The 21026-nt window shown below is 47.7% G+C and overlaps 1 protein-coding gene across 1 annotated transcript; it reads left to right on the forward strand.

Annotated features, from left to right (window-relative positions):
• The first annotated feature begins 10539 nt into the window (after nt 1-10539).
• On the forward strand, nt 10540-20444 carry Mpo (myeloperoxidase). The gene is made up of 14 exons (XM_003467011.5): nt 10540-10668; nt 10764-10853; nt 10968-11061; nt 11637-11812; nt 12016-12139; nt 12246-12375; nt 12466-12672; nt 13389-13707; nt 15504-15664; nt 16823-17078; nt 17537-17707; nt 18552-18789; nt 19455-19666; nt 20354-20444. Exons 2-13 carry the CDS (start codon nt 10778-10780, stop codon nt 19657-19659), a joined length of 2157 nt encoding a protein of 718 aa, XP_003467059.3. The 5' UTR covers nt 10540-10668; nt 10764-10777; the 3' UTR covers nt 19660-19666; nt 20354-20444.
• Nucleotides 20445-21026: the final 582 nt, after the last annotated feature.

A 21026-nucleotide genomic window follows, 5' to 3' on the forward strand; every position in this document is an offset into this window, starting at 1 on the left:
TTTCTTCCCTGCCAAATCCATAGAAATAATAAAACTGAGACAAACAGAACAAATGAGCAAATACCATACAAAGTTCCATTCAAAAGCAAGAAAGGAAACTCTGTAGACTAGAAACAGCAGAATTCTGGGACAGAAAGACAGAAAGAAAATGAAGATCATGCTCACAACCCCTGACAAACTGCACGTGGGAAAGATCTGCATGGTGCTCCATTTCCTATGGCAACAGGGCAAGGGAGTCCTGGGACAATGACAGGCTGATTAGTTGGTATCCCAGTGGAGAGTTGTTGCCTATTCTCCTCTCTCAGTGGGCCTGAGGCCAAAGGGTTAGATGAGAACAGTTTGGACAAGAACAGTGGAGGTGACAGTTGGGTTAGTGACCCGGCCATTCGTTAGGTGGCAGGTGACATTTGGCAGCAACAAGAAGCATGATATGAAAGAAGACAGATTCCAGGATGTCACAGGACTGTGCGAGGAACACAGTTGTGTTCCTCTAGATGAGCATGTTATGCCCTCCTGCCTATCTCACTTGACTCCTCCAAGAAAAGGCAGCAGTTCCTACCTAGCCGTCAGGCAGGGACTCTCTAATACAAGGTGAGGACAAAATTTAGGCCCAACAAACTTGGGAACATTAAGAAACAGACCGGTTGGACTAGGGTATAACTCAGTGGTACTAAAGCAGAATTTAGAGGACAATCATTTTTTTCCACCCAGCCTTGAGCAGTTCCTCCTTGAATTCCTCCTCCCTTTAACTGCTGACCCCTCTGATCCTGATAAAGCTTGACAACTGTGTTCCTCTGAACAGTCCTGTGGCATCCTGGAACCTGTCTTCTTTCAAGGCTAAGTTGTAAAACTGTCACTGAGTAAATAATTGCCTTTGTTTCACTTCCGTAACTTTGCTTATACCCCCTTTCAGTTTAGAGCCAATTCCCTTCAACTACATGTATAAAAATTGGAGCCCTCCCTTTCGACATGAGTCTCCTGAATTGGTGTACACCTAAAATAAGTGGATCTTCCTGTTTCTTCCAGGATCTCTAGATTTTTTTTTTTTTTTTGTACCTGGACGTGAACTCAGGACCATGTGCTTGCCAAGCAGGCACTGTGCTGCTGAGCTATATCCCCAGCCCTCTCTGGACTCACAGTACAGAACTTGCCTAGCAGGGTAAGGCCTCGGGTACTAACCCTAGCACTAAAATAAACAAATGAAAATATATATATATATATATACACACTATTCACTCTTGTTTGCCAAATCTGGGGTGCTTCTGGTCATTATCTCTTCCAGTATTTCCCCACATCTCATTTTCTCCCTCTTTCTGTGACTTGACACAAATGGGGTAGAGAGCTTTCCTGATTCCCCTTTTCCTCTCTTTGGTACCCTAAGATTCTTGGCTTTCTAGGCTTCATTTACCTTTTTCTGGGATGCCCTTCTTGTGATTATGCCTGCAGCTGGGCCCAGGCAGTGGGAAGACAGAAAAAGAAGGGGAAAGCCCCACTTTCTGGGGAGCACAGAGCTTCCTCCTGGAGAGGAAGTTTCCCCTCAGCCAACTTTGCTGTCATGGCTATAGAACTGCTTGTGGCTGGGATGCAAGATAATGCAGAAAAGACAGAAAGAAAAGAAAAAGGGGAAAATGAGGGGTTCTGTATTTCCTAGACACCATGAAATCTCTTTCTTGCCCCTCAAGTCAGAACTAGGTGCTTTTCTTTGGACTTCTGCTGTTCCTACCAGGGTCCACCTTGGGTCTCAGGTTCACCTCTGCATCAGGTTCAGGGTTGGGGACACAAGAAAAAAACTCATAAGGTCATCACTCCTTGAGTGATATGTGAAGTATATTCCTCTTCCTTAGCCTGCCAGCTCTGAATTCCTTTCAGAATCCTCATGTGGTTGCTCTGTGCCCGCGAGCAGGGTTGTAGCTACAGTCACTGAGCGGAGGGCTAGTGTTGTCACTCCGTCTTGCATGGAACTGGACCTTCTCTCTCTCAGGATCACAATTTCAGTTGCACTGACTCTGTGCATCATTAGGGAATAACTGATATTTTCACAATTTTGAGTCTTCTGCAAGCTGGGCTTAGTGGTACATGCCTGTCATCCCAGCACTGGGGAGGATAAGGCAGGAGGATCACTGCAGCCTGGGTTACACGGTGAATTAAAGGCCAATCTGAGCTGCATAGTGAGACCCCATCTCAGAAACAAAAACTGAGTCTTCTGACTTGTGAACAAAGTATACAGATTCCTTTTGTTTATTTAGAACTTTGATTTCTCTTAGCAACGTGTTATGGTTTTCAATGCAGGCATTATACATCTCGTGATTTTTTTCCCTAAGTACTTCCTATTTTAGATGCTGTTCTGTGATACTATTTTAAATTTCAATTTTGGTTTATTGAGAGTACATAGAAATAACTGATTTTTAAATTTTGGCTTGTAGAGCGTGACCTTGCTAAACTCACTTGGTAATTCTGGTGGTTGTTTTGTACATTCCTTAGAATTTTCTACATAAGTGATGACTGTATGTAATCGAAGACAATTTTACTTCTTCCTGTCAAATTCTTATCCTTGTAATTTCTTTTTCTTGCCCGATTGCACTGAACAAAACCTCTAGTTCAATGCTGAACAGAAATGGCAGGGACAGACCTCTGCTTGGTTTTGATCTTAGACAGAAGGCATTCACCATTAAGTAAGATTATAGGCATAGCTATTCTTCATCAGGTTTGAGAAAGTCACTTCTATTAGTTTGAAGTGTTTTTTTGAAGTCAGTAATGAACACTGAATTTTGGCAAATGAGCTATGTGCATCTAATGAGAAATCATATCATTCTTCTTTCTGACTTATGACAAATTACACTGATTGACTTTTAATGTTGATCCTTACTTTCTTCGAATAAACTCCATTTGGTCATGATGTGGGAGAGGTAGAAAGCCAGTTCCTTCTTGTTGAGTTTTTGGTAGATATAAAACATATAAGATGAGGGGGTATAGGGATGATGAGGGAATTCATTCGCTCTGTCTCTTCCCTGCACTCAGCTGGGGAACCTTATCCAATAGGGAATCTCTCGTACTTACTTCCATCCAACTTCCCCTCAGTCATAGGCCTCTAGACCTCAGGGCAAAGCTGCTTCCACTCCCTAACCTGGCCAGGGCTCAGCACCCTGTGCAACACCCCCTCTCCCAAATTGTCACCGGCCTGGCGGGGCAGTTTTCCTGTCTCATAGTTGCTCATAGGACAGGTGCTGATGTGAGGAGTGCAGTACGATGTGGAGGAGGGCACCCCAGGGGGTTCCTCCTGACCAGCTGTGTGCCCTCCTCAGAAGCCAGGCTCCTGTCTCCCTAGGGCTTTCCACAGCCCTTATTATTATTATTATTTTTTTTTTGTTCTTTGACATTTCATTCTCATGTCTGGGGCATCTCCATGGGCAGGTTTGTCTGATGGTGCCTGCAGCCCAGGCTCATCTGGCTTTGCTTGAAACAGTGGTGGGCATCTGCATTTCCAGAATTGGAAGTTGATGGGTAACAGAGAACGTGGCAGTAATACTATGTAGATAAAAATAATAAAATCGTATCTCTCCAGAACTGAATTGAATGCAATTTGAACTTGGATTTTCTACTTTAACAAAATATTAGTTATATTATCCAAGCTTCCCATAGGTGATGTGATCATTCCCAAATATCATAGATATCAGTGTCACCCTTTTGGTCTTTATTCATGTTTGGCTTCATATCAAGAAACCAATGTAAAAAAAAAAAAGCAAAAGCAAAAGACATCAATGTAAAATTAATCCCAAACCACCAATTGGGCAAAAAAAATCAAGTTTGTTACTTTGGGGGGTTGAGGTGGAGGTAGAGAGTATGTTATTTCAGGATAAAAATTATTATTTTTCTAGTAAAAAATTCAAACAGAGGGTACTAGATAAAAAATTAAGACATTTCAGTTCATTTTCCAAAAGTAAACACTTTTATGCCTTTGTGCCTTTGCCTAGAGTCTTCTCCATATATTTAAATACTTGGTATACATACACGCATGCATTCATATTTTGTAGGATTGCAATATGCTGTGTAGAATTGCAACTAGCTCTTTTCTTTTGGCAATATTTCTTTCTATTTTACTAAAATATATCTCCTTCATTATTTTTAAAGGTGACATAAAGGTATATCCATTATGTGAATATACTACAATATAGCAAGACAGTTTTGGTAGGCTTGACTTGTTTCTAGACTTCTGCTGGTAGAAATGAGACTGAAACAAACACGTTCACGTGGGTGTCTTTCCTAAGACTTCATCTGAAAGATAAATTCCTACCTAGAAGTAGAATTGCTGAGCCAGAGCATTTGGAGTGTAACCGACACTGTCATATTGCCCATGGCATTGGACTAAACTACACTTATTTTTCACATCTGTCTGACACTGGATTCATACATCTTTTATCTTTGAATTCATCTATTTGATACATAATGTTTATTTATTTATGCATTTACTTGCTTTGCCAGGTGTTGAGTTCAGGGCTTTAGGCTTGCTAAGCAAGTCCTCCACTACTGAGCAGCTTCTCCAGCTAATTCTTTTTCCTTAAATTTAACTTGAGCTTAATCTTTCATTCCTTTAAAACTAATTAATTAATTTTTAATACTGAGGATTGAACTCAGGCTTTAATTTCAGCTGTTTTTTCCAAGTTCTGAGGACTGAACCCAGTACTTAGCTATAACCTTAGACCTTTTAATTAAAAAAAATGTTTTTTGTGACAGAGCCTGGTAAGTCATTAAATGGCCCTGGGTAGGCTCAAATGTGTGATCCTTCTGCCTCAGCCTCTGAGAGTGCTGGATTTACAGGTAAGCCCCACCATGCCCTGAACCTTCACTAGAAAAGTGAATTTTAAAGAAAAAAAAAAGAGTTTTTACACATTCTGTGAAGAAGTTAATAACCAAATTTATATATAATTTTCAAAAAAGAAGTACTTAGGAACAAATTTAACCAAAATGAACAAGTGCTTTATAGGCAAAAAAATTCAATGCAGAATACAAAAGAAGACAAACAGAGTGATACATTGTGTTACTCAGGAGTGGGACTCCACTAGCCTGTAAATCTAGCACTCTGAAATGCTGAAGCAGGAGGGTTTCAAGTTTGAGTCCAGTCTGGGCAATTTGGTGACATGGTGAGAACCTATCCTCCTCCCCCCCTCGTAAAAAAAGGAAGGTAAATTCCACGACAGCAAGTTGTTTATTACTGTAGCCCCAGTATTCAGAACAGTGCTGACAGGTAGTAGATACTCAGCAAATATATAGTGAATTAATAAATATATATAAATGAGAAGGCAATATTATAAGAATATCAACTGTTACCTATTTTACATGTTAACTGAGTGCAATATAAATAAAAACCTCAAGATTTCTTACAGAGCTAGACAAATATTCAAGAAATTTTAAGAAAGTATAAAAATTTTAGAATATTGAAGATTCATTTGCAAAAGAAGACCCGAAAAAGGAGAATTTCTTTTACCAGAAATCAAAGCACATTAGAAAATTGTAGTAATTGCAATGATGAGTTATTGAGATCAGTATGTCAATAGACTGGAACAATCTAGAAATATACGACTTATGATGAGTGACAAAGGCCTAGTCCATATTAGTAGAAAAATGACAAGCTGTTCAACGAGAGGCACAGGAATAATTGGTAACCTCTTTGGGAAAAGAAGTGGTTCCATAATTCATACTGTGCACACACCTACCTCCCCGACATGCGCATTACAGATGGTTTATCAACCTAAATATATAAAACTATGTTTTTATGAGCATGCACAGGACAAAATGTTTATGATTTTCAAAGACTGTGCCCCGGAGTGGTAATGTGTGCTTGTAATCTTAGTACTTTGGGGAGGCTGAGGTGGGAAGAAGCTAAGTTAGATCCCAGTTTGGGCAATGTAGCAATTTAGTGAAACACTGTCTCAAAACAGAAAATAAAAAGGTGGCTGGGACTATAACTCAGTGCAAGTCTTGGGTTTGATTTCCAGTACAAAAAAAAAAAAACAATTCCAGGAAGGAAAAGATTGATTAATTTGATCACTTTAAAATTAAGTGGCCAGGTGTGGTGGTGCATGCCCATAACCCTAGTACTCAGAGGCTGAGGCAGGAGGACTGTTGTGAGTTCGAGGCCAGCCTAGGTTACAAAGTGATTTTAGCACCACCCTGAAATGCATAACAAGGCTCTGCCTCAAAAATACAAAAGAAAAAAATTAAGATACTATTAAAAATTTAAAAATGATCGATTGAAGACTTTCACAATGTAACAGGTGGAGTATTATTTTTTATTCAGAATATATAACTTTTACAAATAAATAAAATGTTGCAATCCAATAGAAAAGTAGATAAAACCAAATAGCAAAGTAACAAGAAGGTGTGATATAAATAAAAGATGCCCAACCTCACTATTATAAAGTAATAAATAGCAAATCCATTATGTGACTATATTCCTTGCCTGTGAGATTTTTATAAAGCTTAGAAGACAATTTAACAATATTTCTCCATTAGACATTTAAAATGCACGAAACCTGTGGCCCATTTCCAAATTTTTGCCTTGGAGAATGGTGTGTGTGTGTGTGTGTGTGTGTGTACAGGATCTTTCTGCTGCATTTTTTTTTTTTTTTGGTCTTTAAGAGACAGGTCTCACTACACAGTTCAGGTTGGCCTTGAGCTCACTTTGAATCCCAGGCTGGTCTTGAACTCGCAACAATCCTCCTGCTTCAGCCCCCTGAGTGCTGGGATTACAGGCATGAGCAACCATGCCTGGCTTGCACTGTTTTTAAAAAAGGGGAAAATGTCAATTCTATTAAAAAATGAATGATTACATAATGGAAAATACAATTCAACTAAAAATATTGTATAATAGTTCAGAAAGTGAAATTGTTCTTTATTTGGAAGCTGATGGTCTTGCTAGATATATTATAGAACAATGTACATAGAGAGCAATGCCACCTATGGAAAAATAAAAGAAAGGATATTTTCTATAGATCCATTTATAGGAAATGAATACAAAACAAAAATAATCACTTACTGCTGGGGATTTAGCTCGGCGGTGTAAGCACCAGACTGGCAAACACTAGGCCATAAGTTCTATCCCTGGTACAAAAAACAAAAGACAAACAGACAAAAAACCAAAAAGCTTGAAAGGACAAACATAAAAATGACAACAGTGTTAATGTCTAAAAAGTGGAGAAAAGATTGGAATTGGAGCTGTTATTTATCTTATAATAACCTAAGTTAAAGAGAGTTTTAACCCTATTAATAATCTTTCTCAGTATATATCAAGGAAAAAAGCTGGGTATAGTGGTGGACACCTGTAATCTCAGCACTTGAGAGGCTGAGGCAGGAAGATTGTTGTGAGCTTGAGGCCAGCTTGGGGTACGCAGTAAGTTCAAGGCCAGCCTGAACTACATAGTGATACCCTGTCTCGAAAATCAAAATCAAATAATAACAAATATATATTGACTGAGCTCTATTAACAAATATATATCCACTGAGCTCTAACCCCAGGATTTTGAATAAAAAAACTTGAGAAGATCCACAGGCTGAGTGCAGTTAGTGTCTGAGTAGCCAAAGCCTCTACCTCCTCTCCAGCTTCTGTGGTCTTCTGATGATGCCTCTCTCTCTCTCTCTCTCTCTCTCTCTCTCTTTCTCTCTCTCTCTCTCTTACACACACACACACACACACACACACACACACACACACACACACTTACGGGTACACAGAGGAAACCTGGCTGTAATCCCAACTGAATTATTTGCTAAACAACATTGAGAAAGAATGAATGGTTTCGCAAGCAGTAATAGCCAAGGGGGCCTTTTATCCCGCAGGCAGTTGGACTAAACCTTGGGGTGAGGACGTACGGGAAAGTCTGGTGGAAGGCAGAGTGTGCGCGTGCTTAGGTGGGGCTCCCTCCTATGACTGCAGTCCTGGGGTGTAGCAGCCCTGGCAGTGTCCTCCAGTGGCCCACGTGTTGCTCCATGGAGCATGTCACTGCCCAGCACAGCTTCCAGCACACGCAAGGGCCCAACAGGTACCTGTTGATCAAGCGATTGAATGTAAGACGTAATGCAGAGGCCACTGGGCAGAGAGCAGTGGTTTGGAAGCCAGGGGACTTGACACTGAGGTTATTCTGTGCTATGCCACACTGTCACCTGTGGCAAGGTCACTTCCTTTGCTGGACTTCCTTTTTATCATCCCTGCTAGAAAGGGTTTGCATTATACATCTCTTTCTTCTTGACTCTTAACTCTCCCTTACAAGACGAAAGGGACACTAACAATCAGGGTTGCTGAGGCTGATGGGGAGCAGACATTCCCACGTACGGTGGTGGGTGAATGAGATATGATCTTCACGAGGCCATTGACAATAAATATCAAGAACCCTTAAACCTGGGTATGCCCAAACATGCAGTGATTTTACTTTTAAGGCTCGTTGCCTTAGGAAATAACTGAAGATGTGGCTGGAGATTTAGCTCCACTGATGTTCATCCTTGTACTGATTATAACAATGAAAACTGGAAACAACCCAAGTATCTAACAAGAAATAATTAGATAGATTAATGAATCATACAAAATATGCAGACATAAAAATAAACATATTTATTGACATAGATACTTAGCCTACCATTGTTCAGTACTAAAAGTAGACCATAAAATAATATTTAAAGTTGCTTTTATTGCTGTTTAAAAATACATACTATATCTATATATGATATCAAATTATTAAGTAAGATATTGTTAAGTGGTGATGTGAGGGAAAAATTAAAATTTCACATAAAAGCTAGCCAGAATGTCCATCAAGACCAAGTGGAGATGTCCAGACAAACCTGATAACAGAACTTTCCCTTCTTTGTACGAGCGTGGCTAACAGGTGCTCTAATACTGTAATTTCAGGTGTTTCTTTGTATTGCCCTTGTCTTTACTGCCTTTGTATCACTAATGCTAATGGCCTTTTCACGTAACTTAAAATGTAACAGAACATTTCTTCCTCTGTATAACCCATGATGACACCCAACCCATGAATCATATGCGCCAAATTTGCCTTTGCACCTCCCTGTGTAGTATCCCTTTAAAGCGTGGAAGCTCCACCAGGTGAGGTTCTGACTCTTTAGGAGAGATCCTAGTCAGAAGCCCACCAGTATAATAAACTGCTTCCTTAACCTCCTTGGTTCCATTTCGTCCTTTGTTTGGCCTGTGTTTCCATAACAGTGGGATCATGGGAAATTACTTTCCTTCTTACTGCTTATTTACAAGAAAAACAGTGACAAACCTTGAAAAATTACCCATAATTCCCACTGATTATAAGTAATTTCAATCTATTTGTAATCTGTCTTCTCCAACTTCTCATCAATTAAAATATATTGCTTGTAAACTTAAAATTTTTTTCAAAAGCCTATAAAATTCTAGAACCTTCTTCACAAAGAGCCACTTGATCAAGTTTACATAGAGAAAGTCACAGACAGAAAATGACTAGAAGGATGGCCCTGCTCTGAGGAAGGGCTGGACTCTGTTTCCCACCAGGTGACAGGATCCATGAACACACTAAGGTGATGTGTGGTTGTGCTCGTTCCTTGGTCAAAGTGTGATCTGGACATAGAAGACAAGAGTGAGTAGCGGAAAGGTGGCTGAAAGTACAAGGTGTGGCCAGCTCAGAGCAGGGCATGGGAGTCATGGTTGTCATGAGCTGGGCCTTAGGATCGTTAACCTGAATCGTTAACGCCAGTCCTCCCAACTGTGCCGACCATTTCCCAGAAAGGCTGAGGCTGCGTCACCCAACTAATCACTAACCACAGTCAGCTCTGTCCTCTCCTGGTTCCTGAAATCCAGGAGCAGATGGTGGGCTGTTGCAGGCAGCCCCCTACCAAAAGCTAAGAAGAAGGGAGGGAAGGGCAAGGGATAGAGGAAGTTACAGTGGTTCTCAGTTTGGAGCCCCCAGGGTCCTCCTTCCTGTGAAGCCCAACAGTCTCCAGCCAGATTTCCTGTTTCCTTGGCCCCATCAGAACTGAGGGCTGCCTCAGCACAACTGTTGGGGTACAAGTGACCCCTTGATTGGAACAGCATCACTCTAGGTCTTTCCTTCACTCTCCCTTGGGGTATTGGGAACCACTCTATTGCCCATGATTTCTTAGGTCAGTGATGGTGACCTTTTCAGTTTCCAAAGACACAAAAAGCCTGCTGCCGCACTCATGCCATAGATTTGCCACCATTGCCTTAGGCTGCTGGTTCCTGACTCTTGCTTGCTTTAAAGGAATCCTAGGTTCTCTTTTAACCAGAATTTTGGGGGGCTTAGTTATGTATGCTGTCTGGAGATAACACTGGGGTAGACCTGTGACGAGCAGCTGAGAAACCCTCGGTTGACAGTGTTAAGTTCAAGAGTTGGGGAGAACTTTGGTCCCTTCTTTTGTCCCTGTCCTCTATTTTAAGAACGCCCCTCAGTGTATCTCCAACCCCCCAGGGGAGGAGACAGACCTCCCTCGGCCCAGCCCCTCCCCCCAGCTTAGAGGACATAAAAGCCCAGATTCTGTGAGCAGAGTTGCCAATGTCAGGCGAACTGTGGATCTGAGGTCCTGGGGGGCTGCTGGTGACTGCAGCTGGCAAGGGCACGGGGGCCTGTAGACCCCTCCTCAAGCAAGCCTGGCTTTGCCACATAGTCCAGGCCTATTGAGGTGGGGCTGAGTGTGGAGTGTGGTGCGAGGGACCTGGGAGCAGAGTGATGGTGGGCTCCCTGCTCCCAATGCTCAGGTTTCTCGTTGGGTTGCAGGTCTCAGTGCAGAGATGAAGCTGGTCTTGGCCCTCACAGGGCTCCTGGCCACTCTGGTCATGCCTCAGCCCTCTGACAGTGCCACTCCAGGTAACAGTTCATCAGCAGGGAAAGAGGGGAGTGCTGGGGGTGGTTCTGAGTCCCGGCGAATCCTCAGCAGACTCCCAGGGTTTGGAACCTGACTTTGTTTCTTGCTCTGCCCAGCTGTCCCTGAGGAGGTGGAGACCTCGGTGGTGCTGACATGCATGGAGGAGGCCAAGCAGCTAGTGGACAAGGCCTACAAGGATCGGAGGGAAAGGTGTGGACACCGGGCACTGTCCCAGGCCTTGCAGCAGGAAGTTTGTGGATGAAGTGGGGGTTTGGTGGTGGCGGTGGGTGGACTCTGTCTTTGCATCTCTAGGTGTGAGAACATTTTCAAAACCATCCTTCCTGGACTTTGCTTCTGTCTGTACAACCAGGTCCCTATCGTTTTTATAAAAGGAAATCTTCCCATGCTGCTTGTCCACTGCTGGACGGGGGAGCACCCAGCTGAGTGCATCTCTTCTCTGGTTCTCTTTTCCTTTCCTTTCCTTTTTTTTTTTCTATTTTGTACCGGGACATGAATGCATGACCAGCAGTTGAACTCATGACCAGGACTTGAACTCATGACTTGCCAGACAGGTGCTGTGCTACCATTTATATCTTTGACACATTTATATCTTTTTTTTTTTTTAAAGTCAGGGTCTCACTGAGTAGTGCAGGCTGGCCTTGAACTCACTTATGTAGCCTAGGCTGGCCTGGAATTCACAGCAATCCTTCTGCTTCAGCCTCCTCAGTGCTGGGATTACAGGCATGTGCCACTACCCCTGCCCTCAGCTCTCCCTTTCCATGCAGCATCAAGCAGCGGCTTCGCAGTGGCTCAGCCAGCCCCATGGAGCTCCTGTCCTACTTCAAGCAGCCAGTGGCAGCCACCAGGACAGCCGTGAGGGCTGCTGACTATCTGCATGTGGCCCTAGACCTGCTGAAGATGAAGCTGCGGCCTCTGCGACCAGGGCCTTTCAATGTCACTGGTAACACTGCTGCACCGGGAACCCTGCCTGGTGACCCCAGGCATGTCCCAGTGAGCCCCAAGCCCCTTTCTAAGAAATCTCAGAGGCATCCTAGCATCCCTCCACTTCTTAGCCTGTGCCCCCAGCTCCAGGGTGCTTGGGAGATCCAGTCTTGTTTCCTGGAACAGGAAATGGAGGTTTTAGCTCTCCCACGCCGCTTGCAGATGTGCTCACAGAGGCTCAACTGAATCTGTTGTCCAAGTCGAGTGGCTGCGCCTACCAGGACGTGGGGGTGAGGTGCCCAGAGCGGGACAAATATCGCACCATCACTGGCCACTGCAACAACAGGTGGGGCTCTGGTGGGGCTCAGGGCGGCGTCCTGGCCCCGGTCCCGGTCCCGGTCCTCGTCGTCCCCACCATGCTGCCCTGAGTCAGCGCCCTGCGTCCCCCGTAGACGCAGCCCCACGCTGGGGGCCTCCAACCGCGCCTTTGCTCGCTGGCTGCCGGCGGAGTACGAGGACGGCGTGTCGCTGCCCTTCGGCTGGACGTCAGGGGTCAAGCGCAGCGGCTTTGCGGTGCCCCTGGTGAGCACGGTGGCGGGCAGAGACCCACCCGGACTCCCGAACCCATGAGGTGTGGGGACAAGGCGCTCGCTGACACCAGGTGTCCCGCAGACTCGCGCAGTCTCCAACGCCATCGTGCGCTTCCCCACGGAGCAGCTGACTCCGGACCAGGAGCGCTCGCTCATGTTCATGCAGTGGGGCCAGCTGCTGGACCACGACCTGGACTTCACTCCAGAGCCCGCCGCCCGGGCCTCCTTCTTCACCGGCGTCAACTGTGAGACCAGCTGCCTGCAGCAGCCTCCCTGCTTCCCACTCAAGGTCAGCTCCCGGCCCCCACGTGGCTCCCTCCCTCTGGGCCCAGGCTTCCTGCTCCAGCCTCCAGGGAAGCTGTCCTTGCCTCTTCGGTCCAGAGCTAGTGCCTGACCCCCTCTACCACACCAAGGGAGTAGAGACCTCGCTGGGTGGCTGGGAGAGAGTTCTGGGATGTAAATCCCCCCTCAAATCTCAGGGTGTAGATGCCCCGTGCTCAGTCTTATTTCCTCCCTTCTGATAGAGGGACACTTGGGTACCACACAAAGCAGGGCCCAGGTAAGTGGCTCGAGTACATGCTGAAGATGGAGGAAAGAGGAGAGAAAAGAAAGTCTGAGAGGGACAGAGAAAGGGATGGGAGAAGGACAGGGGCGAGTGAGAGACGAAAGGGGCAAAGGAGATGGAGATGGGGGAGGAAAGGAAGAGGAAGAGGAGGCAGAGTGAAAGCTTAGGGGCCAAATCCAGAGAAGAGGGAGGAGAGAGATTTAGTGAGGAGAGGTCAGAGCACGCACTGCGCCCGCTCCCAGGGGTCCCCCCAGATTTTGCCCATCACATCTGAAACTCAGAGGCGCTGTGCTTGTGGGTCTCCAGACAGTGATCCCGCTGGGCCTTGGAGACACCTCCTATCAGGCTGAGGGAGCCAGAGGTCCCAAGGACAAGGACAAATCACTCTTGCCCACTGTCCCTGCCCTTGGGAGTCTGTCTAGCTTCTCTCTGTGCCACAGATCCCACCCAATGACCCCCGCATCAAGAACCAGAAAGACTGCATTCCCTTCTTCCGCTCCTGCCCCGCCTGCACCGGGAGCAACATCACCATCCGCAACCAGATCAACGCGCTCACCTCCTTCGTGGATGCCAGCATGGTGTACGGTAGCGAGGACCCCTTGGCCAGGAACCTGCGCAACTTGACCAACCAGCTTGGACTGCTGGCTGTCAACACCCGCTTCCAGGACAACGGCCGGGCTCTGCTGCCCTTTGACAACCTGCATGATGACCCCTGTCTCCTCACCAACCGTACCGCACGCATCCCCTGCTTCCTGGCAGGTCAGCTCTGGGGCTAAGAAGGGCATGGGTGGCACAGGAGACATTTCCTATGGGAGCCACAGTGAGCCTGTTTGCAAGCAGCGTGTGGGTTCGCCATGAGAGATGCTGCCCTCACCAACTTCATATTGGTCTAGTTGCCTTGGTGACAAGTTGAATGGAGAAAGGAAAGCAAAAACAAGAACAAAAATCCCTCCAAGATGGAGACCTAGGCCTGGCCAAGGAACCTCTGTCAAGTGTAGTCTCTCTTTTCCTGTCTGAACTCTGGGAGGAAGGAGAGTCGAGTTCCTCAGGGGCAGGGAAGTAGATGACAGAGCTGTGGTCCTCACTCTCTGGAATCCCATCACCTAATCTGGAATCAGTAGCCAATGTGATTGTTTTACTTTTGCTTATTTTATATTTTATTTTGGTACTAGAGATCAAACTCAGGACCTCACGCTCACCAGGCAAGCACTTGAGCCACTGAGCTAAATCCCCAGCCCAATTTTACTTGTTTTAAATTAAATAAAAACTTCAGTCTCGCAGTTGCACTAATTATATTTCAAGTGCTCAGTAACTTCTTGGGACACTGGTTCCTCTAAAGCGGTGCAGAATTAGATGGATTTCATAGCTTAGAAAGCTTTAGTGGACACCTGGCAGTTTAGGGTAAGTTTGGGGCAGTGATGTAGGCACATCCAGAAATTTTCCAGTGTGTTTTAGCGTAAACCCAGTGGTAGGCCAAGGCAAACAACCTTGCTCCTCCTCACCCTTTTCCTGGTGGCCCCTGGTGATCACTCCCTGGGCCCCTGGGAGGAGAATGAAGGTGAGTGCCAGTGTGAACTTCCTGGGGAAGGGGCCTATCTTCTTCAGGGCCACTGAGGCCAGGGCAGTACTACTAGGCCTGACACAGCTGCCTCCAGCCTCACAATGACCAGCTGGCTCTATGTCCCCACCCTGGACCATCATGCCTCTAGCTGCCCACAGGATGGAGAAGCTGCCTTCAGAGGATGTGTGTTCCAAGTTCCTCTGTAGAGCTGCCACAGGCTGAACGCGGAATCCTACTGAAACGGCTCTAGCCCTCTGGGCCCTTGAAGGAAAGGTTCCGAGAAGACTGGGGGAGTCAGGGATTCTTGTTCAGTTTTTCTGAGCAGAGTGCCAGGTGTGAATTCCATGTACCTATCAACCACCACCTCACGGCGGCATGGTTGGCACGCAGGAAGGATGGAGCTGGCATTGCTGTTCATCAGTGGTGGTGACTTTCTGGGATCCGTGTTGAGAAGAATTTTGGGTTGCCTCCAATTTTGGCAGGAAAGAGTGCTGTCATCATTAGCCATGTCTGATAGGGGCAGGAAAATAGGGGAGCTAACAGGCATGCTCCTTTGTGGCTCTTCCTGAATCAAGAGAATCAGCCAAGTGGGTAGTGTTCACGGGTCCGATACTTGGTGCAGGCCTAGTACTGAGCCCCAAGGATTGATGTATGTTGGAAAGGATGGTTATATACAAAGAGGTGGGAGACTTGGACCTTGTCCTCAAGGAGCCCCCAGTTTCAGCTACAGGCAGCTGACAGGTCATGGGCTGATGCCTATTGAACGAGTCTCTGGCCAGAAGTGTCCTCGTACAGGGCAAGAAGCTGACATGGCAGATGCGGGGCCTCAAGACGTCCTCCTGGCAGAGTGTAAATGGAGCCTGGTGTGCAAAGGGGAGCGGAGAGCAGGCCAAACAGGAGACACTGCAGGGCTCAGCTAGACAAGGAGTTTCAGTGGAGCAAACTTTTGTCAGCTGAAGGTCTTAGGAGTGACAGTGGCTTTTGCTTCCCGCAGGGGACACCCGCGCCAGTGAGATGCCTGAGCTCTCCTCCATGCACACCCTTTTTGTTCGAGAGCACAACCGGCTGGCCACACAGCTCAAGCGCCTGAACCCCAGATGGAATGGAGAGAAGCTCTACCAGGAGGCCCGGAAGATTGTAGGGGCCATGGTCCAGGTAGGTTAGCCTGAGTGTCGGGCAGATTCAGGATCCACATGTGCCTCTGCAGCCTACCAGCTGTGCAACCATCCCATCCCTAGGCGAGTTTCTATCCTCCAGAGGTCTGGCTTCTTCATCCCTGGTGCTGAAACAGAAAAACACTGTGAAGTGCTTGACGAAGCTCCTCCCTTCTCTGCCCTCCGTCCCAGCCTTGCTTCTTTCCTGTGGGTCCAGGAATGGTGTTGGGAGGGTTTTCCAGGAGGGTTCAGCTGTCTGGCCCATAGTAACTATTCAGTGAAGGACTTTCGCTTCCTCTATCTCATTGTCAACTCTTGGCATCTTTATTTAGTCACCTCATCATTCTGGCTTTATCGTCATCCAACTGACCTCCAAACAGCACTTACCCCTGGGCAGTGTTTCTGGTTCTTTCTCAGTTTTTGATGTTCAGGGCCACCTGTCTGTCCCCAATGAGTGGATCTCTCTCTCTCTCTCTCACTCTCTCTCTTTCTCTCTCTCTCTTTCTCTCTCTCTCTCTCTTTCTCTCTCTCTCTTTCTGTCCTGGGTTCTGGAGAAGGAAAGAGTTTCAGGTATTTTCGGTGAGCTTTTAATTGATACTAACATTCGAGTCAGACTCACTTCAATTTCAAAAGAAACTTGAGAGTCCAGACTCTAGAATGAGGCTGTTCCGCGTCTCCCCTTTCCATTGGGAGAAATCATGTTACTGCAGCCTTTATTCCCTCCTGCCTCTCTGCCCTCCGCAAACCTATACTGACCCCTACTGTGGGCCAGGCATATGCTGGGCACTGGGGGTTATTTCAAGACTCTCAATTTCCCCGGCTCTCAAGGACTTTATATGATAGTAGATATGAGATTACTGATTCACAGTAACTCAAAGGAGGTTAATGCAAGGACTATAACAAACAGCTTTATTACTTAAAGCAGAGTGTAATTTTCCTTATTTTATACTTGAGGTTCAGAGATGTCAATAAGTGGCTGAAAGTCACACGGCCAGGAGGGCTCTGTTTGTGCCCCTTAGTGTTACTGTGGTAGGTTTAGATCTGGTACTGGGGATGGTGGCCCCCTCACCGCAGATGGATGGGAAGGATCCTCCAAGCCAGGAGAAAGCAGAGACTGCAGAGAGTGAGTGGAGAGGCCATTTCCAGTGACTCTCTCTAGATCATCACCTACCGAGACTACCTGCCCCTGGTGCTGGGGCCAGCGGCCTTCAGGAAGTACCTGCCCAGATACCGCGGCTACAATGAATCGGTCGACCCACGTATTGCCAATGTCTTCACTAATGCCTTTCGCTATGGCCACACCCTCATCCAACCCTTCACGTTCCGCCTGGATAGTCAGTACCGGCCCAGAGGGCCCAATCCCCTCGTCCCACTCAGCAAGGTCTTTTTTGCCACTTGGAGGGTGGTGCTGGAAGGTGAGTGAGACTTGGGCCCTGGAGACAGTGGGTTGGCAGCCGGGGGTGGGGGTGGGAGTGGGGGGTGGAAGTGGTGTAGGCAGCTGGGGTGTGGAGAGGTCTTCCTTCTTTCCTTCCTGTGGGACCTAGTTTGACTTTCCAATCCCAGCGTACCTGATCTGCTTTCAGATCAGAGTGTAAATAGGGGGGTGAGGGTGGAGAGGGTGGGTTCTCAAAGGGAGCTGAGTCCTTCCTCTGTGTTGTGACACTCTGTGATCTGGGAGGCCAGGCACTGGGAGCATCTCAATTTTGCATGTCTGAATGGCATAATCTGAGGACCTACTCCCTGTGGTCACCTTGGCACTAAGCCCTCTTCTCTTCTCCAAGTCCCCTGTCCCCACATGGTCTTGCTTTCGCTCTAGTCTGAGCTCCTGTACTGAGGGGAACCTTCCCTTCAACCTTGTCCCTCTTTCCTGAAGGGGGCATCGACCCCATTCTCCGAGGCCTCATGGCCACCCCTGCCAAGCTGAATCGCCAGAACCAAATTGTGGTGGATGAGATCCGGGAGCGACTGTTTGAGCAGGTGATGAGGATCGGGCTGGACCTGCCGGCTCTGAACATGCAGCGCAGCAGGGACCATGGCCTCCCAGGTGAGGGGTTGCAGGAGTCTCCCCTCCCCAACCTGCAGGCAGCCCATGGCTCCCTTTCCACTTGAGGGCCTTACCCTTTCCATTCCCCCGTGCAGCTCAGGACTCCCCCCGCCCCCAAAACCTTGGCATCTTCTTGTCTGGTTCATATCTGGCCTGTAAGGTGTCCCTCCCAGGATGGACAATTTATAAATGACCAAAACTGTCCTCTACTCCGTGGAAGCAGTCCTGGATACAGGGGTGAGAGTGGGCCTGACCCTCAACACTGTGCTTCTAGGAAGCTATCTAAGGCCAGTCCCCTCCTTCCCCCTGGGTCCTCTGTGAAACCCCAGCTTCTCTGGGCTCCTTTGCAAGCTGTGACCCTCCAAGCTATGACAGTAGTTAAAGTAACATGCAGCCCCAAAGGCTCTCTCTACCATGGTTCACCCTGACTCACTGTTCATAGACTCTGAGGGGAAGAGACCATCACCTCCACTTGATGAGTGAATAGGCTGGCAGTCATTCAGAACCTGGCTAGGTGTTCTTGCCAAGTCAGGGATGAATTTGGAACTTGGACCCAGATCAGCCTAACCCTACAACGTGTGCTTGTGTTATGGTCTGCCCCCCATGATATGCTTTACCCATCTTGGGTCAGACAGATGCTCTGGGTTGCTCTAGGAGACAATGAGATCCTCCCACTTTTGGACATGACAGGGGTTGTGTGGGAGGGTAAGGGAAGGACAGTGAGGGTCCAAGGATGCCCAGCTGTCCCCTAAGTCTGAGCCAAGGGTTCAGGGTTCCTTTGCCTTCCCCACCTTGCAACAGCTGGAAGACCTGTCCATGGCCACCCGTCTCCTTTTGCACACAGGGTACAATGCCTGGAGGCGTTTCTGTGGGTTCCCACAGCCCAGTACGGTGGGTGAGCTGGGCACAGTTTTGAGAAACCTGGACCTGGCACGGAAGCTGATACAGCAGTATGGCACGCCCGACAACATCGACATCTGGATGGGTGGTGTGGCCGAGCCCCTGGAGCGCAATGGCCGTGTGGGCCAGCTCCTCGCCTGCCTCATCGGCACCCAATTCAGGAAGCTTCGGGATGGTGATCGGTGAGGAGGGGCATGGGTGACTCAGGCACATTGGGTGGCTGTGGACTATTCCTGAAATTATGGGGACCCTGATTTCCATCAGTGGTTTTTCAGTGTGTTCCCAGGAAGTTCCATGTCACCCCTAATGTGCCCTGAACCTGTGGGCGTACAGCATGGAGGACATTGGAGCTCTGACAGTGAAGGACAGAAGACAGAAAAATGCCACCTTCCTTTTTCTGCTTTTATTTGAACAATTATGGAAGTGTCAGTCACCACTGAACAGTCTCAACATAGCTTTCCCATGACTTCCCTCTGTGTCCTTTCCTGTGGTTCTGACATCTACATATCTAGTTCTTACCTAGCTTCTGCTGGCCCTGCAGGCCAACCCCTGTGGATGCAGCCCTGGGCACAGGGTTTCATGACTGAGGGTGGAGCTGGCTCCCTCTAGAATGGGTACGGGGAGGCTGCTAGGCTGGAGCAGTGGAGGTAACCAGGCAGCCGTGCTCTACTCTGTTGTGTGCAGGGGACCCTGTAATGGCCTGGAGTGCTCCTGTGTCACAGGGCAGAGTTTCCTATACTCCTCTTGCATACAGGGAGTAGCTCAAGCCAGGTGATCGATCCCCACTGGCCCAGTACCTACCAGCCCAGTGACTTCCTGGCACAGTGTCCGTGGTGCCCCCTTGCAGGTTTTGGTGGGAGAACAAGGATGTATTCAGCAAGCAGCAGCGGCAGGCGCTGGCCAAGATCTCCTTGCCCCGTATCATCTGCGACAATACAGGCATCACCACTGTATCCAAGAACAACATCTTCATGTCCAACTCCTTTCCCCGGGACTTTGTCAAGTGCAGCACTCTCCCTGCATTGAATCTGACTTCCTGGAAGGAGGCGTAGAGGCTGGGTAAGAGTGCACAGCCATGAAGGGTGTACCTGGGCCGCCAGTTGGTACCACGGTGACCTCCCGTCCCTGTTCGGAGTGCTAGTTGAGTGGCTGGGCATTCATTCGTGTATATGTGTGTGTGTGCATGTATATGCACTCAAGTGCATGCGTGTGTGTGTTTACATGTGTTTGCATCTGTGTGTGTGCCTGGTATATAAAAGACAGCATGTGTGGGTCATCTGTGATGTGCCGCTCATGTGAGTGTGTGCCTGCTCAAGAGACCGTTAAGTGTATTGAAGGCACCAGAGGTGATTGGTGAGCACAGCTCAGGTTTACATCCAGCTCTGCAGCTGATGAGCTGCATGACCTTGGACAAACTACTTAATCTCCCTAAGCTGAGTTTTCTTCCTTGTAAACAGCAGCTATGGCTGCTTAGAGGGCCCACTTGAATCCTCTAGTTCTTCATTCATTGGGTATCTACTGTGTGCCAGTCACGGTGTTAGGCATGGGAAACACAGAAAGGCAGGACAGATACTGTTTGTGCCCTCAGAGAGCTTGCACAGAGACTGTGTCCAGGTTAGCAGAAGTGAACCAGTGGCCTCTGGAGCAAGGAGTTTTTAACGGTTCGGCTGTGAGGCTGAGTTCTGGGCCTCGCTGGCTGGGCGCAGTCATGGGTCTCCTTGTCTTACTCTGTTCTCTTTTTCACAGGAGCCTGCCTGGAGAGGAGTGAGGGCCACAAGCCCTTCTGTATCATTTGTTTGTACCTGATGTTTACATAATAAAGCACGGAGGATGGGAATTTCTATCTGTCTGTCTGTTTGTCTGTGAGGGGGTAAGGCCCTGAACTTGAGCCTGTGTGGTCTGTGTCTCAGGGGCCCATGATCCTGATCCAGGGCCAGGGCTTCAGGGAGTCCTCCTTTGTCCATACACGGAGGGCAGTCAATTCAGAATCAGGCTGCATATTGAGCAAACCCTCGTCCCTCATCCCTCACCTCCGACCTCTGCCACCTTGCAGTACAGGGATGTGGTCACCAAGGGCTAATGTTTGCGCGTTCCATGGAAAAGGTTTGCCTCATGCTCATTCTGTCAGGTGCTGGGAAGCAGAGGGGACAAACGCTGTCCTGTGGGAGTGAAAGAGCTGAGGTCGGATGGGAAGGACTGGGCCAGATGACAGAAACCCCTGGCTCCTGCATCCCCAGAGTCTGGCACAGGGCTTTGGAGGCTTAAGATGGAAAACTCCTCATGCCACGTTTCAAGTGGTCAGGCTGGGCTCAGAAGGCAGGGCCAGTACATGTCCCTAGCAGTCTTGCCTGACTGGGACCCCTGGCTGGTAGGCTCCCCACATCCTTCCTCCCATGTTTCTGCATAAGGGAGAGGGGCA

This window comes from Cavia porcellus, unplaced genomic scaffold (assembly GCF_034190915.1).
Source record: "Cavia porcellus strain 051 isolate PalLab524CR breed Dunkin Hartley unplaced genomic scaffold, mCavPor4.1 scaffold_6, whole genome shotgun sequence".
Classification (NCBI taxonomy): domain Eukaryota; kingdom Metazoa; phylum Chordata; class Mammalia; order Rodentia; family Caviidae; genus Cavia; species Cavia porcellus.

Coding starts and splice junctions, on each gene's coding strand:
- Mpo (XM_003467011.5), top strand. CDS start 10,778: ATGAAGCTGGTCTTGGCCCTCACAGGGCTCCTGGCCACTCTGGTCATG. Junction 11,813..12,015: donor AGGGCCTTTCAATGTCACTG/GTAACACTGCTG, acceptor CGCCGCTTGCAG/ATGTGCTCACAGAGGCTCAA. Junction 12,376..12,465: donor GCGGCTTTGCGGTGCCCCTG/GTGAGCACGGTG, acceptor GGTGTCCCGCAG/ACTCGCGCAGTCTCCAACGC.